The sequence below is a fragment of the Struthio camelus genome, chromosome 2 (genome assembly GCF_040807025.1).
Source record: "Struthio camelus isolate bStrCam1 chromosome 2, bStrCam1.hap1, whole genome shotgun sequence".
Lineage (NCBI taxonomy): Eukaryota > Metazoa > Chordata > Aves > Struthioniformes > Struthionidae > Struthio > Struthio camelus.
Genome location: NC_090943.1, coordinates 79,741,945 through 79,766,865, shown reverse-complemented (window position 1 = coordinate 79,766,865; position 24,921 = coordinate 79,741,945). Strand labels below are relative to the sequence as shown.

The following is a 24,921-nucleotide window of genomic DNA, read 5'->3' as shown; positions in this document are numbered from 1 at the left end:
AGCACAATATCATGCAAGATTCATCTGTAAAGACAAATGCTACTATCATTTTCTTGGCAAAAAAAGGCTTCAGCTACTCTCAGCACACCAAGAAGTGCTCTTTCTGCTCATCAGCAATAGCGTCATGGCACAGAGGTGAGGTCTTTTGGAGGTAGGTCACCAGTTTCAGGGCAGAGGAGTGTTTAATCAATCGAAATACATACATAAACAGCAAAAATAAAGGGCTGGCCTGCTATTAAAAAATGCAGTGCAAATTCAATTTACAGCTTAAGTTAAATCCCATCGCTACTTTCTCTTCATTATCATACAAAATTACACTGAAAAAGAACATGTAAAGATTATAAAGGAAAACATAAAAAACATTTTTGTTCCTCTCCTACTCTCCTCGATCCTCTTGCCTCATATGAATCGGTAGCTATACATTAATTTGCTGCTACTACAGAAGAGCTGGCAATTTCCTCAAGACACAGCAGTCTACAGCTTTTAAAATGCTGTGGGAAAAAAAGTTGTTCATGTTTGTCCCCTCCTCTTTGGTTCAGCAAAAGAGAGAGTGACAAGAATGTACTTTTCAGTAGGGTGGAAGCATGTAAGCCTGTTATCACAGGCTGAAATAGAGGATTTGCATTTTTCTTCAAATAAAAAAATGCAATGACACCTTTGTGCAGCGTTGCTGTTTTGTTTGGCTCTCTCCAGCAAGCCTGCAGGACTCCCAAGTGCTTCTCGTCCATTGTTTCTTTCTCTACCACCTCTCAGAATATCCATGTGGTTTGGGAGCGCTTTCTCCTCAAAACATGTATCGCCGCTTGGTTTGAAAAATATCAGTGGGTCTGACAGCTGAGTCACACGCTCATCCCCAGTTGCCCTCAGGAACTTAAGTTTCTTAAATTCTATCTGTAATCGGGGATGGATTTGTGGTGCGGTTCAGCAAGTACTGCAGCTGGGCATTCCCCTTCCTCCCTCCAACTCCTAGGCCAGGTGTGCTTAAAGCAAGTACACTAGGCACCCTCCAAAATAGGGTCTTCAATGTGCTAGGCACTGTAGAGACATATAATTAGAGTGCATCTTGCTCAGTATATCTGCCTGTTAAAAATACAGCATTGAGTAAGGTCAGCAACCATATACACAGTCAGCTGTATGAAAATGAAGATATATTAAAGAAATCAACTCTCTAATATGAGAGTGAAAGCAAGTTTGCTGAATTATTTGTCTTTTTAAAAAATGTGGTATCCACCGTGGCTAGAGGGAGAACTTGTGCCAGGAATCATCAATGCATTCACTGCAGAAGTCATTGAAAGAAAGAGCTCTTCCAGGGAACCTGAGCAGCGTTCCCTGAGATCACACGAATCCTAGACGATGCTGAGGTAGAGTCCTCTGGCGTCCTCTGTAGCCATTCACTCAGCTTCCAAGAAACGACCCTCTGTGGTCATTCAATCCTACTGTCTCTCTGAGAGGTCTGGATCGTTCCCTGCAATATATTTTCTCATATTCCCTTTAATGCAGGTCAACATAGCAAAAACACTTCATAGTCTTCATCAGCCATTGATCACTGCCTTATTCTACATATGGCACCAGATCTAATCCTCCATGGAAGCAGCATTAGTCCTCCTCTCCCTTCCGTGGAGGAGTATCTGATGCTTTTGTTGCAACGGTTGTTTTTTAACTTCACTCCACCAATCATGATTACATGCCCCTCAAACATTAAGACTAGATTTAGAAGCCTCCTGAAACAGCTAATTTGGAATAAAATTGAACCCCCATTCTATTCTAATGTCCCTTGACCATAAAGGCTGAGTTTTATTTGACATTTTGGTCTTAATTATGATTTATTAGGTGTGGGATGGTTAGATACTTTTTATCTCCATTAAATCTTAATGGCTACATTTTGCCTTTTCCTCCTGAAAGAGTTCATGGAAATAAATGCAGTTAATGGACTCCGCTATCAAGTACATGTTGCTTGGAGATATAATAATGATACTTCAGAGTCTCTCCCACAATTTGCTATTAATATTAAGGAAATGCAAATTTCACAATCACATTTAAAGTCATTTTTTGCTAGTCAAACTATTAAGGCTCAGTTTCAAGGTGGGAATTGTACTTAAAATTATCATCTCATGAATATCATGGAACATGGTTATTTGTAATAGCGCAGTCATTACTGATAAGGCACAAAGATGTCAAATTACAGTCCATTAAGTATTACTGCAACATTCAGTCCACATAAAAATGGACTTGAACCAATAAAATTAAAATATTTTTTCTAAAAATAAGGCAATGAACAAGTGCTCCTTCTGCTAAAATGTCTTTTACTAGTTGAAGGCCCAATTTTATGCGGGCTGTACACAAGAGTAGAACTTCAGCCTAAGGACAAAAAAACAATTGCTAACCATATCTTCTTTAGGATTTTAACTTAATAAACAGTCATACTGTTGCATGACCTCCAGTTCAAAGTAGACTCTAGACTTTAATCCTACACAGGTTATCTATCTTCTTCTTATAGATTTACAGAGTTCAAAATAAGAGAAACAGTTTAATCTCACTTCCTTCCTTTAATAAGCCACTATATCGTGGAATTTTGTCCCGCAGTAAGCCAAAAAACTTTTGCTTGGCTAAAGTATATCGTCTGTAAAGGTATATAGCCTTGAGCTGAGGACAAGACGTGATGGAGAATCAACAGTTTTTCAGTATAATTTATTCCGGTTGCTGACTGTCTGCCCTGTCAAAAAGTGAGCCTAATTTCTCATTTGAACATGCATAGTTTTATCTTCCAGCCACTGCTTCCTTGTGTTTTTCTCTATCAATCAGCCTTAAACATGAAATTCAATTAGATGAATTTGAAATTCTTGAACCTCTTTTTTTTTTTTTTTTTGTTGAGTCTATCTCTTCCCCTTATAAAATGCAGGGGAAAGAAAGGAAAATCTCCCTGGTTTTCCTGAACAGAAAACCAACAAAAACAAAACTAGGATCCTGCAACAGAAAAAAACGGAGAGAAGGTGCTAGCATATCTCTACTTCTGTGAGAAAGTTGAGGTTTCCACATTTAAATGCCCACATAATGTCTTATATCATTCTGACAAGCTTAGCAGTTACTGTAACAAATGACTGGCTGAGGGTCTCCTGAAACGTTATGGGAAAACAAAATATAAAAGTGCACGTATTATCAATCTTTAAAGTGCTTTATGAACCTCAAGTAACAAAACCTACCAGCAACCCAAGGAAACACTGAAGTAGCAATTTCAAAAGCTAAAGTGCAAATCCCATTGACCTGAAATGAGACTAATGCCCACGCAGGTTTTTCTCTCTCTTTCACAGGTTTATGAAAAGAAGCAAACTGAGACTACAGGGTAAAATAAAGGAAGCTTTTTGATCCCTTGTACTGTTCATGCCATTAAACAACACATCCTTCAGAATAAACATAGTCATTGGACTCCTGCTTCATGCAGACCTAGTTCATGTTTGTTAAAGCTACAAAAGAAAAATGTTACAAGGATTTTCCCTGTTAAGAGAGAAAAGGAAAGCATAAGCTACAAAGCCTGAAGTCCTAACAAACTTCTAGTTCAGTACTTTTTAAGTTTTGAAGTAACTTTGATTTTTTTCCATTTGCAAAAAAGGCAAGCACTTGAAATTCAATAATACATAAATTATGAGAACGTTATGATCAGCAGAGGAATGTCACAAATCAGTGCCTTCCACACATCCTACAAGGAATTATTTCATTCTTGGAGCAGTACTCTGCTTTTCTTTAACAAACTTAGCCAGGATCTGAGCCACAGCTGAGCTTCCTATATGTTTTCTGTTACTCTACTTTACATTTCTGTCCCTGGCAATCATCATTATCGCGTAGCTTCCATAAATTTGTACCTTCATCTAAACAAATTCCAACACAAAAATAAGAAAAAGACCTTAAAGAAACAAGTAAAAAAGAAAAAATACCTTTTTTTTCTCCCTTACCATGTTAAACACAGCCATAGTTAATATTATAGCAGTGGTTGTCAACGTAAGAGTGATCCGTGGCCAAGGACGGTTTGCAATTATTCCAGATGACTTCAGGATCCACAACAGTGAAGCTGATGCTTTCTTGCTACATTGCTAAGTGTGAAGAGTATTAAAAAAGAGTGTTAGTCTATTTAATTACTATAAACACCTTTACGTTAGAATTAAGAAGGCTTAGTGTTGTGAGCAGCAGTAATATACGGTTAGGTTATCCCAAAACATTGCACAGAAGTATTGGACTGTTTTCTTCTCATCAACAGCCTCCATTCATACATGCATAGTTCCTAAAGGCACAAAATGGTCACACAGAACAACAGTTCCCGGCACATCCACTAAATATTATCTTTCCCAAAATTTCAGCAGAGTGGGGACATGATTGCCCAGAAGCATCTTGCGCCCTTTCCAAATGTCATTTTCAGCTATATTGGCACCTGTGTAAAAAAAAAGGCAATGAAAAGTTAAGGAACAGGACATCCCCATAAGTCTTCCCTTTTTGAGGGATACCCGGATATTCTAACAACGCATATACATTAATACTCTCCTCTTTACTCAAGAGCATGCTTCTCTTATTACAATAAGCCGCATTAGTCAGAAAACAAGTGAAGATCACGACTCTCAATTATATTACCCTTACCTTTTATCAACCCTTTATTTCTGTTTTTTTTTTTTTTTCCATTTCCTTAATGCTATTAGAGATCACTTTACACATTGTTTTCATACCAGACTTTGGTATTGGGTCAAAACTTCCAAAAGAGCCACTGCAGTATTCAAAGATACAAGCACAGAAAATCTTTGAAGCTAAAACTCCAGCTCTAAAAACTGCCAAAAATAGGACTTCAGATTACAGCACTTATCAAATTCAATAGCCATGGCACGTCACTCTAAGCTGAGCAATTACCCAAGACACGTGATGTGGTTTACATTAAGGTCTTTGCCTTACTGCACCTAAATATATATATTTTTTCAATTGCACATTGCTTGGACAAGTCCACTGCACTTCTAGCAACCTTTTAAAAGAGTTTCCTACTACAACAGTGAATTTTGCACATCAGATTGGACAGATTTTGAGAGAATGCAGTCAATATGAGGAAGGTTAAAACAAAAATCTGAACCTCAAGAATGGACAAAGAAATGAAAAAAAAAGAGAGAGAGAGTTTTATATACTCACTCTCTCCCCCACCCCTTAAAAATCACATAAAACAAGAAAACTGGCCTGGGTTTTTGAAACGCTTGCTCAAATTATGCCTGTTTTGCACTTCAAGCCTTGCTACGCACCTCTCAGCAGATAGCAAATTTCAAGATAACCTGAATCCACATGTGGATTTTAGAACATTTTTATCTTCCCTGTTTCAAGTAATAGGGCTGTGGTTACCCTTTAATAAAGCAGTTACCCTTTAATAATAATAAAGTGGTTACCCACCTTATTAAAACAAAAAGCATGAAGCCTGAATTGCTGCTGCTGTTGTAAAAGAGAGGGTGTTGAATGGCACCCAGGGAAGGGATCTGGCTGAAAACAGAAAGATTCTGTGATGATGAAAATCCCATCACTCAGTCCCACGGCAGATGGAGGAACCAAAGTAATCTAATCAGTGGAGAACAGAACACACTTAACCAGCTACTCCTAAGACCATCAAAGGAGAACGATTAGACAACGGTTCCTGACGTGAAACCTGCCAAGAAGACTCAATAAAAGAAATACTCTTTCTAGAAAAAAAGGGACACAGGAGCAGAAAGAGAGGGATAAAGGTGGATCAGGGAGGAGCAGGTGTAGGAAAACTGAGAAGAGTGGAGATAAAAGGGAATGACTGCATGCAAACATGGCCTAGTCAGTATGCTTGTCTGAATGAGCCCATGCCATATTCTGATAAAATCCTCCTTCAATTCATCTGTGTAACTACATTACTTCTTCTGAGCCAGTGTGCATCTAACCACTAGTAAACTTCACATCAGGCTAGTCAGCAAGTAGGACAAGACGGGTGCCAGCCCCTGGAGAGAGAGACAGGTTGCATGTCTGAGGCAACTGAAGGTCTGGGTGCAGCAACTGGAGTGTCTGAGACCCATTTCTGGGGAGACTTGTAGAGTGTGTGCGTGTAACCATTAGGAAACAGCAAGCTGGACTGGCTAGTGAGTAGGAGACCAGCATCTGGAAAGTAAGTTGGACCTGGCGACATAAAGTGCAGCAGCCACCTGTCTATGGGACTGGAGCTGGCAAAATCACTATAGGTCTTAAGAGTCCACCAGATTCAACAATCTCCCGTAGTTGCTATTTTCAGTTTTAGACTATTAAAAAACCTGGTTCAGTAACAGATGAAAAACAATGTCACAAAAAGAGATTCTTTTCTGGTTTTCTAGTGCTTAAACAACACAAATTGATGTCTTCTTCTGCACAAATGAACAATTTGTATTATGCCTTATTCTAAAGATAAAATACAGTTTTACATAGAAAATCTATGTTGAATCCTAACATCTAAATACACGAATTCTCAGGCAGGTCTGTAATAATCTAATCTGATGTCTCATATGCTTTAAATGACAGAACTTCATCCTGTAATTCTTCCTCTGAAAACAAAAATTTGTGCCAGAAATAGACTGTATTTTCAAAATAAATTTCTTCTTTCCTCGGAATATGCCAAATGATGGAGATTTCTCAGACTTTTCTATTTTAACATTAGTGCTTCTAATTGTTAAATTTTATCTTTTTTCATTTTCTAAAAAGCAATCATTAAAAAGATCAACTGTATACAATTGTTGAGATTACTTTTTAATGCCCATGCTGAGAAGAATATTTATTGCCGAGCACTTTTATTGCTTGCCGCATATCTGTACACTTTTAAACAGGCCTATACAACTTCCGTACAAAAAATTCATGCAGTAATGCTAAATTTCCCTTTTACAAGGTTGCTGATCAATATTGCCTGACTTTGCTGATGTATTTTAGCAAGGTAGAATTAATTGAACTGATTTTCTACCTTTCTTTAAAAGTTAGTTTTCTACTTCCATTTTAAATAAGATTTTTATTTACATTGGGTAGGTCTGTCACTAAGAAAAGTTTTGGAGAATAAACTGAATTTCAGGAAATGACATATCATTCTGCCGGTATGATAAACCAAGCATGAGATTACATTCTTGCAGCTTTTACCGGGGAAAATACAGAGATTGCTGCCTTTGGCATGAAGCAAAAAAGTGAGTGCTGTTAGACTGTCGCTTGAAACCTGAAGGTGTAGGTGGCTATTTCCACTTGTAAGACAGAAGTAACCAAAAGAACTTGGTGGTACATTTCTTGACAAGCTGTTTAATATCGGGCTCTGACTTCCAGAGGGGAAGGACAACTGGTTATTTGGTACATCCGTCCTGTCCACCCGACTTGTTAAATATATAGCGGGTCTCTCTAGCAACCTACGCGGGTGAAAGCACTCAGGCACCGAAAGGAAAATTTGTGACAAAATTCTGGTTCACACTAAAAATTCTTAAACCATTCAGCAGAAATCCCTTGCAAAATGGGGAAGGATACAACTGCTGCACAGTACTTCTGCACAGGAATTAACAGATCTGCTGAACTTCATTTCACTTGTAATTCGAGCAGTTTAAATTCGGTTTATATGGTGTGCCACTGCCACGATGGAGTACGGCTGAGCCCTTCGGGACCTGCTGGAAGCGGAACTGGAGTGGTCAGGGGATCACTAAACTCAGATGCTGAACAAGCACGTTTATTTAATCGATTCATTATCTTACTTGACACACTTTTTGCAAACGTTATGTTTCATTTGTATTTTTCCTGAGAAAACAGAGAATAAGACGGAAGGAAGAAAGTAATAATTTCTGGAAGGCATGCAAGCAGGGTAAAACATCAGCTGTCAGTAGCATTAGCTGCTGTGTTTATTCTAAGTGGAGCTGGCAGAATATGGTTCAGTGTTTATCATTTACCAACTGGAAATAATAGGTATTTGCAGTAATAAAGGTGACTAATGTATTACCTTTGCATCTGAGCATGTTAAATCTGATATGACAGTTCAGCATGATAGTGAGTAATAACTTATTGTGAATATCCAGGTTATTAAAATGTATCCTGTGTTGTCTTTCCACACACGAAACCTAATTCAGCATTTAATAAAATGAATGCTGTCTTTCTGAGTGAGAGCAAGGAACTGGTGTGAGGATTAATTGTGGCAGGTACATTGTAGGTGAAAGACTGTCGCAAGAGCTGTCACACATCTCCTTCACATGCTAGCAGAGGTTGGAACATCTTGACTGGAGACCTCTTATTTATGGAAAGCCAGTGAATCACATTTTCTCTACTTCTAGTATCGCTCTTTTCATTTTGCATTCAAATACAACTTAGTATTTTACTAGCAGTTATGTTACAGAGAATGAAATCAAGAGAAGCAGAAAGCTCAAAAATCCAGGTTTACTCAGGTACCCATTTTCATTCAGTCTTGAAGAAGAGACCAAAGTTCAAATCCCCAAAGATCTGGCTGACTTACAAATGCACTGATCTAAGCTTGGGGAAGGGTAATTTTTGTAGAGAGACACAAGTTTATACTTTAAGTTCCTTTAAACACTATTAAGTACTATTCTTGACTAAGGGCCTGAAGCACTTTTAAAATGAGTATGGTAACACCACATTTTTGAATTCCATGGTGGAACCTGTAAATCTAAGCCAGGTATTTTGAACCCCTACAAAATGCTTCCAGGTGAGAGTCCGTTCAACTTTATACTGGATACAACTGGTCTGACTAAAGCCAGAATCCTGAAGAAAGGGTTAAGAACAGGAAAAACTGAAGTTGGTGTCAAATATTAGATTTCACCACACTTGGCCGTGTTTGTTGCCCTTCACAAAGGGTCACACTAAAATGGCTATGTTCCTCTCTTCAACCATCTCATTCAAAGGAAAGAACATTGTGCTGAGCCGTATAAATATGCCTTTAGGCACTCAGAGCTCAGCCCTGGTCCCTCCAGCGCCACTTTCCTCCTTCAAGAAAATGCAGAGTCACTGTGTTATATGCTGTTTTAAGATAAGACATTCTCAGTCTCTCCTGTCAAAATTTCTCTACTCCACGTGAAATATTTAAAGGGCCCACTTTTCAGGTATAGTGTCAGGGCACCGAGCTGGAGGAAGTAGAAATATTATTTGGGACAGTGCCTGGAGCCCAGGAGGTGTTTGTACGACAAGGCTCAGAAATGGCTCCCCCCCCTTGGCTCCCCAGCACCTATGCTCCTGACGGCACAGGGTGCCTCTACATCAGTGATCGTGTGTGCAGGAGAGGTTGTCCTTTGGTGTGAGGTCATCTTGTATCCCTCTGGGAGCCTCGCAGTGGGCACTGAAGGACACTGCTGGTGCTCAAAGCAGGTTCCTGCCTCGTGGATCTGAGCAGGGGGTCATGTACCACGGTGTCAGCTACAGCACCTCACTTTCAGCATGGAACGAGGCCCTCCAGCAGCAAGCTCTCTACACGCGTGCTATGTGCACTGAGGACTGGCAGCAGGTGCAAACCTCATTGCCAGGAAAGATGCAACGGGGCCATCTAGTCCTGGAATCAAATTATCCTGGAACCACAGTGGATTGCAGCAAATAGCATCCTGTCCTTCCTTCTCAGCCATTTCATGTTTCAGGACACATACCAATTATAACCAGGATTTATGAACAATTAGTCCCCATGGACAAACAACTGCTTCTAGGAGAATTCTTAAACCTTCCTATGTTCTGGTTGCCCAAGACCAGATACTGCATTATATGCACTAGAAATACAATCTAGAAAGTCCTTAGCCTTGTTATTTGTGCTACTGCTGTACCACCGTTTGATGGACGCATTTTTATTCCCATTTAATCAACAGTCTTATCATTCTGCAAAAGATTGAGCTGGACTGTGCTGCTGTGCTCCTAAACAGTAAAATCAACTAACAATAAACTCAAAGTGAAAAAAATGAGTATAAATCTCTTCTTACAATAATGTAGTTAGATTCAGGAAGAGACAGCAATCTTAGCATTACGACCAGGATTTTGTTGCTGTTGTTTTTGCCATTTATGCTTACCAATCCAATGAAAATGAAACAGACAAGCTTATTCAAAGCTGGATTTTTTTATGCCTTACTCTTGATGACTAATGATGACAGTCATTTATAATTGGTGGAGACTGAGAGGGCAAAGTGCCAAAGTATTGAAACAAGTGCACAATGTAGCAACTGCCAGATGTCCTAGCTTGAACCTGAATTTTGTTGTTTTTGCCAACACTGCAAATCCCGCACTATAAACCTTATAACATTCATGTAAATATTTGACTTCCACTGCAAGTTCATTTGACAGGATCAGCCAGGGCAAAAAAGCCCTATTCTTTTTGTATTTTTTTAAAGACAGATTTATATGGCAATTTTTAAGCTCTGTAAGTGTGCATGCAGCTGCGTGTGCACAGAAGCACGTACACGTTTACCACCTGCATTCTGCAAGGGAATCCAAAATGTACTTCTTCAGAAAAAGAAGAGGGAAGAAACCACACTGGCCGGGGGGAAGGATTAGGATGAGAAAGCTTGACTTCTCTAAACACTGACACAGGGTGCAAAAGCCCAAATATTGGTACTCACTGCCTTGAGAATTTCAGGCTTTTTCTTCCAGAAGGAAAGCATTCACAGCCGAGGGCTCAGATACCGAGAGAGTGTCGCCTATGGACATGGTGCAAAACAAGGCCCAGATTTTGCAGTGCAAGAAGAGGTGTTAGGGAGAGCACAGGGGGAAAAATAAACCTGCTCCCTCTTTGTCAGCTGCCTCTCACCCACTGCCTTCCAGAACTATGTCTGCAGAGAAGCAAAATCGATGTCACTTCAACTATGGCCATAACTTACTTGCTGAAAGGCTTCTCACCAGTACAGCTTAGGCATTAGAGTAGCTGAACCCAAAGACACATAGAGGTAATTAACTCCCCTTCAAGCTACTAAGGTCACAGCGTGATATCTCACAAGTCAGCACAGATGCAATAATAGGTCCTCATTTTTGGGAAATATTTCCAGTATATATGAGACATAGGGAAAAACAGCATTTACTTGAGGTGTTAGGTATTACTCAGTGGTACTACTTCTGAACACTGACTTGGGATATTTGCCTGGCCATCCCTTTAAAAGCAGAAAAGCACATTTGTATTCCTCCTGAGCTACTCCATAAATCAAAGCTCCAGGGGAGCCTATGTGCCAATATTCCTTGATACCAGTTCAGCAGCACCTTTCTTCCTAATAACTTTTCTGCTTTCCCTTGAAGGACTTTTTTCATGTCATTATTCAACAGCAATACTCCATCATTTTCCTCTTACGTCAATGCCAAATAGTAATCAACTGTGATATTATGCGAGAACTAACTTCTGCTATTAAGTAATAACAATGTCTCTAGGACCTCACTCCAAGGATTTCAAAACGTCTAAAAATATTTTTGCGTTGTACCTCAGATAAATTCCTGAGTGGTGGCGCTATCCCTACCTTACACGAAACATAACTGAAATGTAGATTAATTAAATTTTCTTTGAAACTTGTCTTATTTAATTAGCAGCCTCATGTGGTACTGCAGAGTGAGAGTCTTTCCCACAGGCATGTAGGTTTTGTTTGTGTATAAAGGCTTTTCTCCATCAGCTTCCTCCATGGGAGCTTGTGGAAAAATGTGGAGATAGAGGAGAACTGGGGATTAAGCATACCAAAGCCTTTAGACACTTCAGCAGAACATATCCCTTTTAATTAACTGGAGGGTGGAGAGTTGAATCTTTCCTCTCACTTCCACTGTGGTAACAGGGATAGCAATCACAGAACCAATGGCACAAGAGGATTTTTTTTTTCTCCTTCAAATTTGTTGTGTACTTAAGACAGTCACTTTACAAGATCATCTGGCACCATCTTTTCTCTGTTACTCACTGCCCTACTTCGTCCTAAATTCACCTTTATAGCACTCCTTGGTACTCCAGCTCAGGACCTCGTCATCTGCTCATCACCTGAGTACAGACAGGTGGCTCCTCTGGTACAAGCTATCTGTTCATTTTTCCCTAGTGCACAGGCTGCAACCATTTTCTCCATCCTTCCTAGAAAAACTGCTCTTCTGCTGGAGTCTATAGCTGGACAGAAAACACACACTGTCCTTTCACTTTGACTCAGATGTCTGAGGCTTGTGGAAATAATTCAGCTCTCGGTTTCAAAATATAAGAAATCACTGGTAAACAAACAGAAATAAGGATTTTTGTTGCGATGTGGTTCACTTACATGACGCAATAAGAACAGTTTTGGGGAAAGGATAAACTGACCTTGCTAACAAAAAAATTAAGTAAGCAGTGCATACTTAGGCCACATTCTATAGAGACGTGTACGAACCGATTTATTCCAGATTCACATTTCATTTATTTTCTCATAAACCCTGAAATGTCTTGGTCTAGATGAAGTTATACTTTGTATCTGTTTGAGAATAACCAAAAGAATTTGATTAATACTTGCCACTTCTATTGTGAAATGCTGAACGGTTTGCCCAAATCTTGAACTAAAAGAAATTTGCAAATTCAGCATATTATTAGGTATGAAAGTAGGCACTATAATAACACCTGAATCACTCATTGGCATTAGTATTTTACTATAAAACTTAAATAAAATTAAATTTGTAATTTTGAAATAGTCTTTAATCTCAGAAAATAGTCTTACACTTTAACAAATCCAAATATACAGTAAAAATAAAGCAATGCACATAAAATTAAAGCTTTTACAAGATGGACTACCTCCTGTAAGCTCAACAGCAAAAAATTTAGAAAAGATAATTAGTTAAACAATAATGTAAACTACCAGATTGCGGCTTATCTGAATACCTACCAAAAGCTGTCCAGCAAAGCAGATAAAAAGGATGAAGGAAAGCAAGAGGAACGCAGCCCCAAATGAAACTCCAAGAATTGATGTTCTACAAGAAATAAGAAAACACGTATTGATTTGTAAGTTACATTAAAAAAAAGTCTTGCTACAAACGTGCATAAGATTGATAATGTTATGAAACATTACCATGTGAAAGCTACAATTTACAAATACCAAAACCACGGGAAAACAAACCCAATTCTTACCCGACAGGCCTTTTCCCTGCCATTTTTTGATTTTCTAATCCCATGCATATAGAAATAGAGCACACACATACTTACATATATATACACACATATAAAAATATTTTAATCTCAGGAATGCTTGAATTGGCTTTATCTCTCATTTTGCAAAACTATTACTATGGACAGCTATTCATTTCCACACAAATCATTTAAAAGGCAGAACGCATTAAGAGCAGTAATAAGTTCTTGACTTCAGAAAGCCTGTATTGAAGAAGAATCTTATTGCTATCCTTTTGCTGTTGATTTTGTAATAACCTAAAGCATCTACTAGATTTCCAGCATTCACTTGTTGTAGCAGTGTGCATTGCCCCCAAAGGCTGGAAAAGTAATAGCACTGGGACAACGATGTCCCGTTGTTTGTCTCACATCTGGAACCTGGGACGTCTGCGATGCTGCAGTGTCTCCTCCAGCAAGGATCCAAATTTAGGGACTGCTATTTCATGAACGGGTAGAGATTCATCACCTTGGAGATCTCATTTTGTATAAAACTAGGCTGGCTGGCCCGTAGACTCTGACGTATCAGGGTACAGGAAGTATGATAGGAAAGAAGACCAAACATCATGAAGAATATAAACCACCACCACCAATAAAAGTTTAAATGAGAAAAAATAGTTAAGAGTAAGCTATAGTCTTCCTGAAATCACCCTCACCCAGCGTTCTAACCGAACCTTTTCCTGTATACTATAAATAGGAAAATCTAGCCAAAACAGCCTCTCTGGATGCTCAGTAAGCAGAGATAGGGATGCAGAAACAACCTAGCAGTGCATTAATTCTCTACATACAGTGGAAATCTCTCTGTGTGAATACCACAGTAGATCATAACTGCTCCATGACACACTATATCCGAGCTCCGTGGCATGACCGCCTAGGAAGAAAGGCAGGGACACCTAATGCTGTTTAATGCATGCCAAGAGGGGATCAGAAGCTCTGCATCAGCTGTGCTGTTCAAGCAAGGGAACCAGAGGCAGTCATCAAGTCCCTCACCTGAGCATCTGCTTTCTGTTTTAACCACAGATTCAACATAACTGCAGAACTGGAAAGTCTCTCTCAACTCCTTTGAGCAGCAGCAAATAGCTTACTTTTGCAAACATGATCTGCTGGAGATACGGGCATGCGTTTTTTGAAATAGGCTTTATAGCCTTTGGTTTTTCCACAGAGCCGTAATAAATGTTACATTTTAAGTTAGCTCCTCCATGAACATATGAATCAGAATTAAAATATACTTTTAATAAGAGCATATGTCTGCTCTATTTGAATTCCATTTGAATTTAAATATACATGTTTTAGAAATTATAGTACTAAAGATTTAGGAGCAGAACTTGGATCCCTTTCCTTAGATTACGCACAAACATTGGAAAATATTGTGATCTGTTTTAACAACAGTGTTACAGAAGCGATTTTCAGGAAAGAACAAAAAAGCATTAACTGCATAAACCAATTTGATGCATACTGCTGCCATTAAAAGCATTTTGGAGAGCAATTTATGAGCTTCCCTGCCAATCATCCAGAGAACCTTCAATTGTGGGTGAAAAACAAACACCTGGCAATTCCCAGCATGTATTCATCTTGAAACAGCGCTTCCTCTGCAAGTTACTTGAAAATTGTTATTGCTGTTGAATATATCTATATTTTTTCATATATCTTCTCACATATATATATTCAGACACACACACACACACACACACACAAAATACATATATATGTACACACACATTCATATACACACACACACACACACACATATATATATATATATATAAATATATATAAAACCATTCCTGCATTTCATATTATTGTTATGCTGTCGCTGAGAGATTAGGTACACAAAAGAAACGTGCCCAACACAAGAAATGTTTCAACACAAGAATGGCCTTTTGGGTCAAGTTTGGAGAGCATCTTTGTGCAAGGAGACAGGAAGATCTTTGTGAGAGAAACTGGAAAGTAAGAGAAATAAAGTGAAAGCAGTGAGTAAAGAGAGCTTGTACAAAGAGGATATGGTGGTGCAGGCTAAGCAACAGGCAGAAAGAAGATCTTTGTTGCTGTGTTTTATATGGATTGCCACAGATCAGTGATGGCATCAGGGTGGCAGAAAAAAAAAAAACAAACTAAAAGTGAACAGCAAGATTTTGAATATGTGGACAAAGAGAAAAGGATTGAGTGTAAGGAAAAGGTGAAAGGGTATCTTAGCATACAGGGTTGAGTGGTGATTACAGGAAAAAAGAAAAAAAGTAAGCTTTTCACTCTCCTCCCCCCCGACCCCGCTTCTTCTCTGGGGAGAGAACAGGACTTCGGTTTCAGTTACGTTAAGTTGACATAGTTTCATGCTGCTCCTAGAAGGAAAGAACTGGGAGGAAGGAGCCAAAATGGGAAGCAAAACATTGCAAATTAACTGCCAGCATAAGTAAGCCTCGCTGGAGGCAACGACCACAGGAAAGCCATAACACGCCTTTGCGTTTGTCACCGGCAGACCGTGCACGCTCAGTAATGGCACAGCTCCTTCCAGTAAACTGATCCGGCCTTCATCGCACGGAGTCACCCGATGCATTGCCTTCATAAGACACGTTTTGACGAGTTCAGTGAAACCGTTTTGTCAAAAGAGCACTTAGCATCCTGTAAGTCAGCTAACTATTTTTTTTTTTTTTTAAATCTGCCTCTTCCTGTGCATCAGGGATCGCCCTCATTTCGGAAAACGAGATCTCTTCTGTGCCCCACTCAGGAGCCGTACAGGGCAAGCCTTAGCAATCACCTACGGAAGGACTGAGCTTAAAATTGAGGAAGCCATATGTGAAATCACCAGGTTTTCAGAGAGCTGCAAGTCTAATTTACGATCTTGGATCTCCTCATTTTTCTCTGCTTTCATCAGGAAAATTCTATCTTCAACACTTAATTTTTCGGAGGCAGTATGAGAGTGGGAAAAAATTGTATTTCCACATACCAAGCTCTTGTTGGTAACATTTCTACTGCAAAAACAAGGATTCCCTGTCAAGATAAAGATAATGAAAGATGGTAAAACAGAAGATATTCTTTCTAGACTCATGACACTTTTAGGAAGCTAAGTGACTTATGACTCCCTTCCCTTAAGAGGACATAGCATATTTCTGTTTCTTTGTAGGAAATTAATATCCACGTTTTTAACAGTTTGATTGCAAATTCTCTTGAAGTAAAAATCTATCTATCTATCTATCTATACATATATATATACATATACATGACAATACTGAATCTAGACTTTTTTGGTATTTAACAGTAGCTATTCCTTTCTTGATCTGGATGATACTTTCCCTAAGCCCCCAGTGGGTTCGATGAGGATGTTGACTAACTGCACGGCAGCTTCATTGCTGAGAAAAAGCATGTGAGCATTATAACTCCACTTCTTTTTTATTAATGGGATGCAGCAGAAAAATAGCTAGGAAGGGCGATTTTCTGTGCTTATTTCTCATGTTTTACACGTCTGCTTTCAGGCAAAGATCCTAGATACCGCCTCTCCCATCAAGAAATTCAACTGTGCCTGACTAGACATGGTATGTTACTGCCTCCTAAACATCTTCCCTAGGTAGCGCCAGCTGGCATGACTTAGGACAAAAGGATGCAACTTCTTCAGCGCAGCAGCCTCAGCGAGCAAAGCCTGGGGAAGAATCGTAAATGCAGCCCCGACCGACTCCTTACTCAGGCAGCCCAAACAGTATCTCCCGGGCACTATGAACATATTCTCAGCAATTTAGCAGCATGCACTTCAAAAAACAGTATCAAGTTCATTTTAATCAAATTAAATAAAAGATGGGATTGCTGGGAATTACCAGAGGTATTTCTAGTAAGCCAATAAGGCCAAGAAGCCACTGAAAGCCTGTTCTGAGGAAATGTAGTGATCGAGATTTCCTGGCATTTTAAGGTCATGATATGGACCTACTCCTCACGACATCTTTCACCCCAAGCTATTGTTTACTTGATTAAATTTATATTTACTCCTTTGTGGAAGAAGTTTGTTTATTGTGAACACATCACATCAGTTTATCTATCCCAGGAAAAATAAACCCTTAATAGATGATTTCATCCTTGAAATATGTGTCTCACATTCTTGGAAATATTCCTTATATACTTGCAACCTGCTGGATACTACTGAGCCAATATTCCCAAATTTACTTTAAAGCAGCAGGTGGTGCAACTGCAGAGAAAGCAATGATATTTTACTGCTGCAAAACCAGATTAATGGAATATTGAATCAATAAAACCAATGACAGATGTAGTTTTTCTGTACCCTCATTACCTCATCATTTTAAACTCCTGTACAATTTTTAGACAAAAAGAAAAAGGTTAGACAGTCTCTTAAACTATGGTGGTTTTGGTTTTTGCTACCAAGAAATAACATTTGTAGCACTAGAATGCACTCACTTTAAGTTATATTTGCAATGACTACATGCCACTTTTTTTTGCGGGTGCAAAACTGAAATTAATTGCCAACAAGAGCTGCTAACAGCCTAGCCTTTTCCTTTGCCATTAATATTACTTCTTAATTACAGACAAGTAGATAGCCATATGCCACCTTGATTTATAAGTGTGCAATAATGTAAGTAAAATAAAATAAAAAATAGATTAAAAATATCAAAAAAAAAAATATTTAAAATAAAATCTTCTTTTACAGGTTGAATGCAGGAAAAACTCCAATGAGTTTATACAGTATTTTTGTTACAGTATGGTATGCTTTCTAAAAGACGATGAATAAGTACACTCCAAAAAGCAACACATGTACAAACATTATATATTGAAGATAATTTTACTTTCTACGGAAAGCATTTACACAGAGCAGTGATTCTGAACTCTTTTCAGATTTGTGGACCCCCAATATTTTTCCTGTGGAGATGCAGACTCCTTGCTTTTCCTCCTTTCATTTTTGGATCTATCAATTCACAGATCCATCGAAGCTGAAAACCACTCATGTAGCTAATACATGATTCTATACGCTTGCTTTTGTGATTTAATATGCAGCCCTCTAAACGGACCAGACTTTCAATTTTGGTAATGAAAATAAGAAATCATAAGTATGTTTTGTTCTGATGTTTGCAAGAGAAGCTCATGGAATCTTTGCAGGTTGGAGAACATTTTCCAGAGGTGAGTATAGTTCCTTACATTTCATTAATTGCAAGTACCTGATATACTGTATTGAACTACACCTTTTATTTAAGGGTTATAATAAGGATATAGCAGAACGAGCATCTTCCTACTTATATGAATAAACAAAATAAGGCTATGAAATAAGGCTATGAAATTAGCCTAAAAATGTGAGAAAGTGAGAAATTATTATGTCATTTATAGAGTGAATAAAAGCAGAGTCACAAACCATAGGGCTGGAAAGGACTTATCAGAACCAAGTTTGGTTTTTGGTACACCACGAACCAAGAATTTCCTCAAATTAATTCCTGTACAAATCCAAATACGGTATGAATTTATAAAATAGTATATTCACTATGCAAAATGATGAATCAAATCCGTTACCAGCTTTAAATTCTTATTTTGCAATGGCAACTCCTAAAGTCGGACTCGACCGCGTGCACGATCCTGCTGAACTCATGTAAGTGTGTCCCCTTGTGGACTGTGTCTCAGCCTTGGCAACTAGCTGTGAAGGAGACGCTTCACTATCTGACTAGAAGTCCGTAGTGACACTTCATACATGTTACAAAACATGTCTGCAATACATGAAGTCAATTTATAACGAACTAACAGTTCCTTCTGGCCTTCAATTCAAGGTGGAGTCAGTACTACAACTCAAGACCAATCAATCATCTGAGGCTATAGATACTACTCCCAAAAGCACTGCACAGGAAAAAAGACTATGACTATAGAAACATTATAATCACAGAAAATACACAATGTTGGCTTTGGAAACAATTATTATGAACCAAATATCAATTTTCCACTAGATAAATACTCAACATCCACATTCAATTTGAAGAAGGCTAATAAAATACTGTTTATTTTCTTCTTGTTAAAATCGATCCCAAACTATCCTGCAATTATTTTGGCCTCTCTAGGATATGCACAGCTGGAAAGAATAGCTAATTTGTACACACAAATAAAAATCAGCTTACAATTTTTCCTACAATCTCACATACATAAATTCTGACCGCAACAATTATTCCAGTATATTGACTGTGTCTTTTAAAATTAATTTTTAAAAGATAGATTTTACTGTATATATAGTAATGCTGTGCAGGACAGAACAGTGCTAGCACAATAATGTATGTTAAATGCATTTCATTAATCACAGTCCCAATTCTGCAATCCATTCTGTCCCACTTTTACATCCAATTGTCCCCTTATTTTGTGTAATCTCAGACACAGAAACTTGTAGAAAGTCTTACTTTTTCTACACATACGAATTTCATTCCTGTTTTTAAATGCAAAGAGAAAAACTAAAAGCAATCAAGAATTGATATTAGCGCTTGGACGTCAAGCTATGATAACATTTACAACTAGAAACAAGCATAACTTTGAAAACGAGCTGAAATTCTCATCCTGATCTGTTCAGTTCCATTTCCATTTGTAATCTGACATTCCTAAATTTTTAACTTAGGCATTATTATTTTTTACATTAATGAACAAATATACTCAGGAATGAGTAACTATTAGGACCATTAAACACCACTTACTTTGGCAATACCAGAATCTGCACAACAAAAATGCAGAAGAATATGAGACAGGCACAAGTCACATAATACTTAAATGCAGGCAGAGTAGTTGCTCGATACTAGAAAAAGAAAGAGCATGTGTTAAAAATACGGTTTCCGAAACAGATAAAACATCACTTAACTGAAATCCCACCTTAAAAAAGCAGATCTGTATGGGCAATCCTTAGCAACAGTGAATTTCCTGATGTTCAGTAACTTTTCTACCAACCCACGCAGGGCCAGAGATGATCCGGCATAGTACTGAATCCTTTTACTCCTTGAAGAACAGCTTACATGGCCAGGTGAAATAGTTATGTGTTGCATCTGCTACAGGATTATCCCAGATTCATCATAAGAGGTTTAATTAAAAAAATAGTGAAAGCAAATAATTTTTTTTCCATTATTAAGAATGGCTGACAATCCTTGGCTGACTCCAAGTCTCTAAGTCATTAATTCCTCAAATTTAATTTTCAGCTGAAACGGTTGGGCTGGAACAGTTATGAGAAACTATAACAGTCATCTAGACAAGAAACTTCCAAGCACATGAAGCAACTACATGTATACTATGCTGCAGGTGTGTACACACATTACATTTCCATCAGGATAGCTAGCAATAATACCTATATTAATTGAGGTTATATTATTATTTTAATTAAAACATTTTATGCCTGTTTTAAAAGTCCTTATATGTCCACTGATACTACTAGACACTTGATATTCTTAGGAGAGAGTCAATTTGCCCAGTTCTGTCATGACAAAAATTCTACGTATAAATCACTAATTAGCCTATCTAGAAAGATAAGAATTGAATAATGAAGTATTTACTAGAAGAACTGCTCTGTTATTTGAGACAAATAGGTCCAGATTGAAACCGGTCAAGTACTCAAAAGGAAATGACCTAAGGATTGAATTTTTTTCACAAGAGTTTAAGAGCTGATTGTTAAAAAAAAAAAGTAGCGAATAATATTTTCACGAAGTGCTTAATACGCAAACCTCATAAATGGGAAGTGCATGAGCTGTGCTTTCTAACGGCAAGCACACAGCTGTGCCTTTGTGCTCAGTGCCAAGTTCTGCCCTTGAAACTGGTGCACAAAACTCGCCATGGACGTGGCTGAATAGAGCTTAGCATCCAATAGCCTTTTTTTTTCACTTCTGTGACAAATCAAAAGCAATTCTTGTCACATACCTACATGAATTCCACGGCACACGCAGGACTGTGCTGGATGAGTATGTTTGCAGCAAGTTTTTTTTTGTTCCAACTGTTGAGTAAGTGTGTTGTACCTTAATGGTCTCGTTCAACAATTCTGGACCTTCACTTGCTGTCAAAATCTCAAAAAATTCTGACCAACTTGTGAACTCATTTCCATGTTCCAGGCTTCTCTAGACATCTCCCAATAAAGTCATGCAACTCATTCCTTAAGTTAAATAATTATTCTACTTTATTACCTTGCTTTACTTTCAGGTCCTGCAGGGCCTGAAAAGCTCCTGTTTAAATGAAAGTCAAGCTTCCCACTGAGTTCTTTTAAGTCAAGCCTAGACTGGTGAGTCATTGAAAGGAAGTGAAGAAAGGCATTAAAAAGCCAGATCTGAAAAGAACAATTAATTCTTTGCCATGCAAGCATGCTACCGTCTAAAAGAGACCAGACTCCTACAGGGCACATCTACACACCAAATAACTTAGCTCCCTGATTTTCTCTCCAAGCCCTCATTCCCTGACTGTCCGAAGTGCACATACAATGGATTGCTCTCAAGTTCTCTTTTACAGTTCATCAACTAGTACCCTTCAAACTAAAATCTGAATGTGCTCCTGGGGTCCATTCGCTCCAGGCAGTGCACTCCCTAAACACTATGGATCCACGCCGGGTCTAATTTCTTCTCTCTTACGCCATCTCCACACAGTTTCAGCAAGCCTCAACACTTCAGGGGTGTACCTGGACACCTTTCTTTGGCCGTCTCCTTCAACAACACCATTCAGCTGAGCTGTGAGAGGTGATTTCAGATCCTTTGAACTGCAAGACACCTGTAGAAATTCTTAATTATGTCTTGGAGCACCACATGGGCCCTAGAGGATACTTAAACCTGTGCTGCACATAGTGTCAACCCAGCCAGACTACTTTAGAGAGGGTTCACCCTCTGCATCAGGTGGCCTAGGATCACTTCCATTAGCAGTGGGGATCCGGATATTGGCTCTGTCCCTGCGCAAAAGCAAAGAACAGTTCATTTCCCCAGAAAACATTGTTCTCAGGTCATAGAGGGATCAACCGCACACACAACACTAGAAGCAGTGTTCCAGCAAACTAGAGTCCATCAGCCAATAGCAAAAGCAGAAGATAAGAGCAAATCCTGCATTTCCCTTCTTTCTGAGGCCTAGTCTGTTTGAACTACAGGAAGGCACCTCTAGTCCTGAAAACACACTCAAGATCCACAAGGCCATACAGAACAATAAAAAGGCCTAACTTCTTAGGCTAGTGGTCATGACAGCCATCTAAAAAAGTAAGAATCTTTCATTCTGATCATTATTCCAAGTACTGCAAACACTATCAGTTACTCTGTCTGCACATACCTGTATCAAACATGTTTTATCAAAAAATATTTGTCATAAGGAGTCTTAGTGCGTTGCATCCAAGGCAGCTAGGCATTTTTTTAAACAACATTTACAGTACTGTGTCCTTGGAACGATTGTGAGTGTCAAGCTCCTACGGAGAAAACTAACGAGCAACTGAAATCATGACAAGACTATCATTACTACAGGTGGAGTCTTTGAGATATGCCAAAAGAAAAGAAAAAAAAAAAAAGAAGCAGAAACAATGGACTTTAATAAATGCCCTTTGAGGATGTAGGTGATGGACTTGAGTATCTCTGGAATCCATTGCTCCTGTTACACCACATATGACCATCACACCTGCCTCCAATTCTGCGAGACTATGAAAATTTCAGGAAATTCAAGTGAATTGCAGAGCACTTTAAAAATTGCCTTGGAAAGAGGAAAGGTTTCTCAAATGTTATACTCCTGGCATTTCTTTCACAAATGAGCTAAAATATTATTGTAACCTTTAAAAGAACTGCAGGACAGGTGCTGAGGCCAAGGCTCTATCTTACAAATGCATGGGATACAGGCCTCCCTTAGGAAGAGGCAGAGCAGGAAGCAACCATGAACCCCTGCTGAAAATAGCTTACCTCTTTTTCCAGAGTTTTATTATAGAAAAGAAGTGATATTCTTTGAATGTCTTCAGATTTAAGCCATTGCCTAGAAGGGAAAACGAAATACAGCAGAACGTTAAAATTGAAACAAGAATAGAGTAAAACTGTCTTTTCATGTTACTGAAAAGAGTAGAATAAGAAAATAATTTTGAAGAAAGCAAGTTCTTGTGTATTCTGACAATAAAGCAGGATCCCACAACTCCCAACTTCCTTTTGACTTCGGTTGCTAATGCATATACGAAAGAAAAGCTCAAATGATCCATTTTTATGTGGACCATTTATTAGGACAATCACGGGAAAGATTTATGTGATGTACTGCTGACACTGACATTCCACTTGTGTCCAAAATCCTGTAGTGTATCAGATGCACAGAAGAGAACCTGAGAAAAAGGACAATCCTTCATAAGGCACCTTTATAAAGCACGTTGTCACAAAATACAAGAAGGATGGGTACGGTATCCTATTCCAAATCAGAGCATAAAAAATGTAATTAAAGAAGTGGAGTCATTCTGTCTTTGAGCTAAATTAGTCTCCTGACTGTGATCCTGTCCTCTAGTTGTAGGTTTTGATTCTTTTACCGATTATAAAGATTTATTCTCTGCTTACAGATGAGAAGTGCAAAACAGAATAAGCAGTTGCAGTGAAATGGTAAGTCTATTTTAAAAAGAGTGAATCTGGGCAAAATCTTGACGTAACACCTTTTTGCGAAATGCAATGTTCCAGATCAAAAGTCTGCATTTATTTTAATGGCTATTTGAAAAGAAAAAGAGTATTTAAATTTTGGGAGGTTAAGTAGCTTGAACCTGAAGGTGACAAGAGAAATTAAAAAAAATATATAGCATTTAAGCAGCCTCTTTTTGATAACATGCAATTCCTAAGCTTGAGCACTAATAGCAGGGTATGAGGTGTTTTTGCAGCCTTTCCAGATATAACTCTAAATCAGGCTCTAAGTTCGTACTGTAGCTAACATGTTTTCTAAACAAAAAGGAAGGTCTCCACTGACAGACTGCAATGCAAATAAGTAGCAATAATGAACCGCAGCAGGAGAAAAAAAGTCCTAAATTAAGAACTTGAAGGAACAGGAAGGGCAAAGTGGCGTGCAAGATGTTAGCTTTGACTCGGGAAGCATAAAATAATTGTTTTCTTTCCAAGAAGACCATCCTTCTTCCTCTGCACTGCTGTCTCAGTCTACCCATTTCACTGTCAAAAGGGGCTGAAAACATATTCAGTCCTAGGAATGCTTAATTCAAAAATATCCAAAAATATATTTTCCAGTTTGATTTGAAACAGCTCAGCTCTACATGTGACCGTAGTTAGGAGATTCTGAGAGGAAAAAGGTTTGATAAAGTGGTTTGTCCATATAGCATGGTAGTTCTGTGTGCAGAGCTACTCCCAAAGACCGAATTTTGTCTGTAGACATTTGATCACGTGTCATGTTACTCATGCCACTTAGAGTAAAGGCTGCCCCATACTTCCCATTACATTTTCAGGAGCTTCCAGTTCTGCTAAAAAGATTGCTAAAATGATACTGGTTCTTTTGCTATTAAAGTAGTTGTAAAAATTTCAAGGACGCTGTAGTAACTCCATATTTTTGCCCTACAACTTTGATTTTTCAGTCGCCCTGGGTTCACAGATCCAGCCTTTGTTGCTTGTGGGAGAAAAAGCTAACTTTTGACTAAGCCTGGCCTTGGAAAATCTCAGTTTCACAAACGCTCAGTAGAGATGTCTTCACGTCAGTGAAGAAGTTTTCAGACTATTCCGCTTTCAGTGAACATTTTCCATGTTTTCACAAATTCCTGTTTCCCCACTTAAACTTCACATATACAGTTTCAGAAGGGAATGAGGAGGCTGCACGCTCAGTTTCCATACAACTGCTCCTGTCAGCTGTCGTTATTGCTGGCACCAGAAATAAAAGCAAAAGACAATGTCAATCTGCACTGCGAAAACTTTTCTATAGCAGAATCTCCA

The 24,921-nt window shown here is 38.5% G+C and overlaps 1 protein-coding gene across 2 annotated transcripts in view; it reads right to left on the bottom strand.

The window, feature by feature from the left end:
* The window catches only part of ADCY2 (adenylate cyclase 2), a 201,854-nt gene that overhangs the window by 30,235 nt on the left and 146,698 nt on the right, over positions 1–24,921 (bottom strand). For both annotated transcript variants that reach the window (XM_068931363.1, XM_068931364.1), the window contains 4 exons: positions 22,930–22,999; positions 19,735–19,832; positions 12,810–12,894; positions 3,948–4,085 (listed from right to left, as the gene is read on the bottom strand). In XM_068931363.1, coding sequence (XP_068787464.1) covers positions 3,948–4,085; positions 12,810–12,894; positions 19,735–19,832; positions 22,930–22,999 — 391 coding nt within the window. The remainder of the gene's footprint in view (positions 1–3,947; positions 4,086–12,809; positions 12,895–19,734; positions 19,833–22,929; positions 23,000–24,921) is intronic.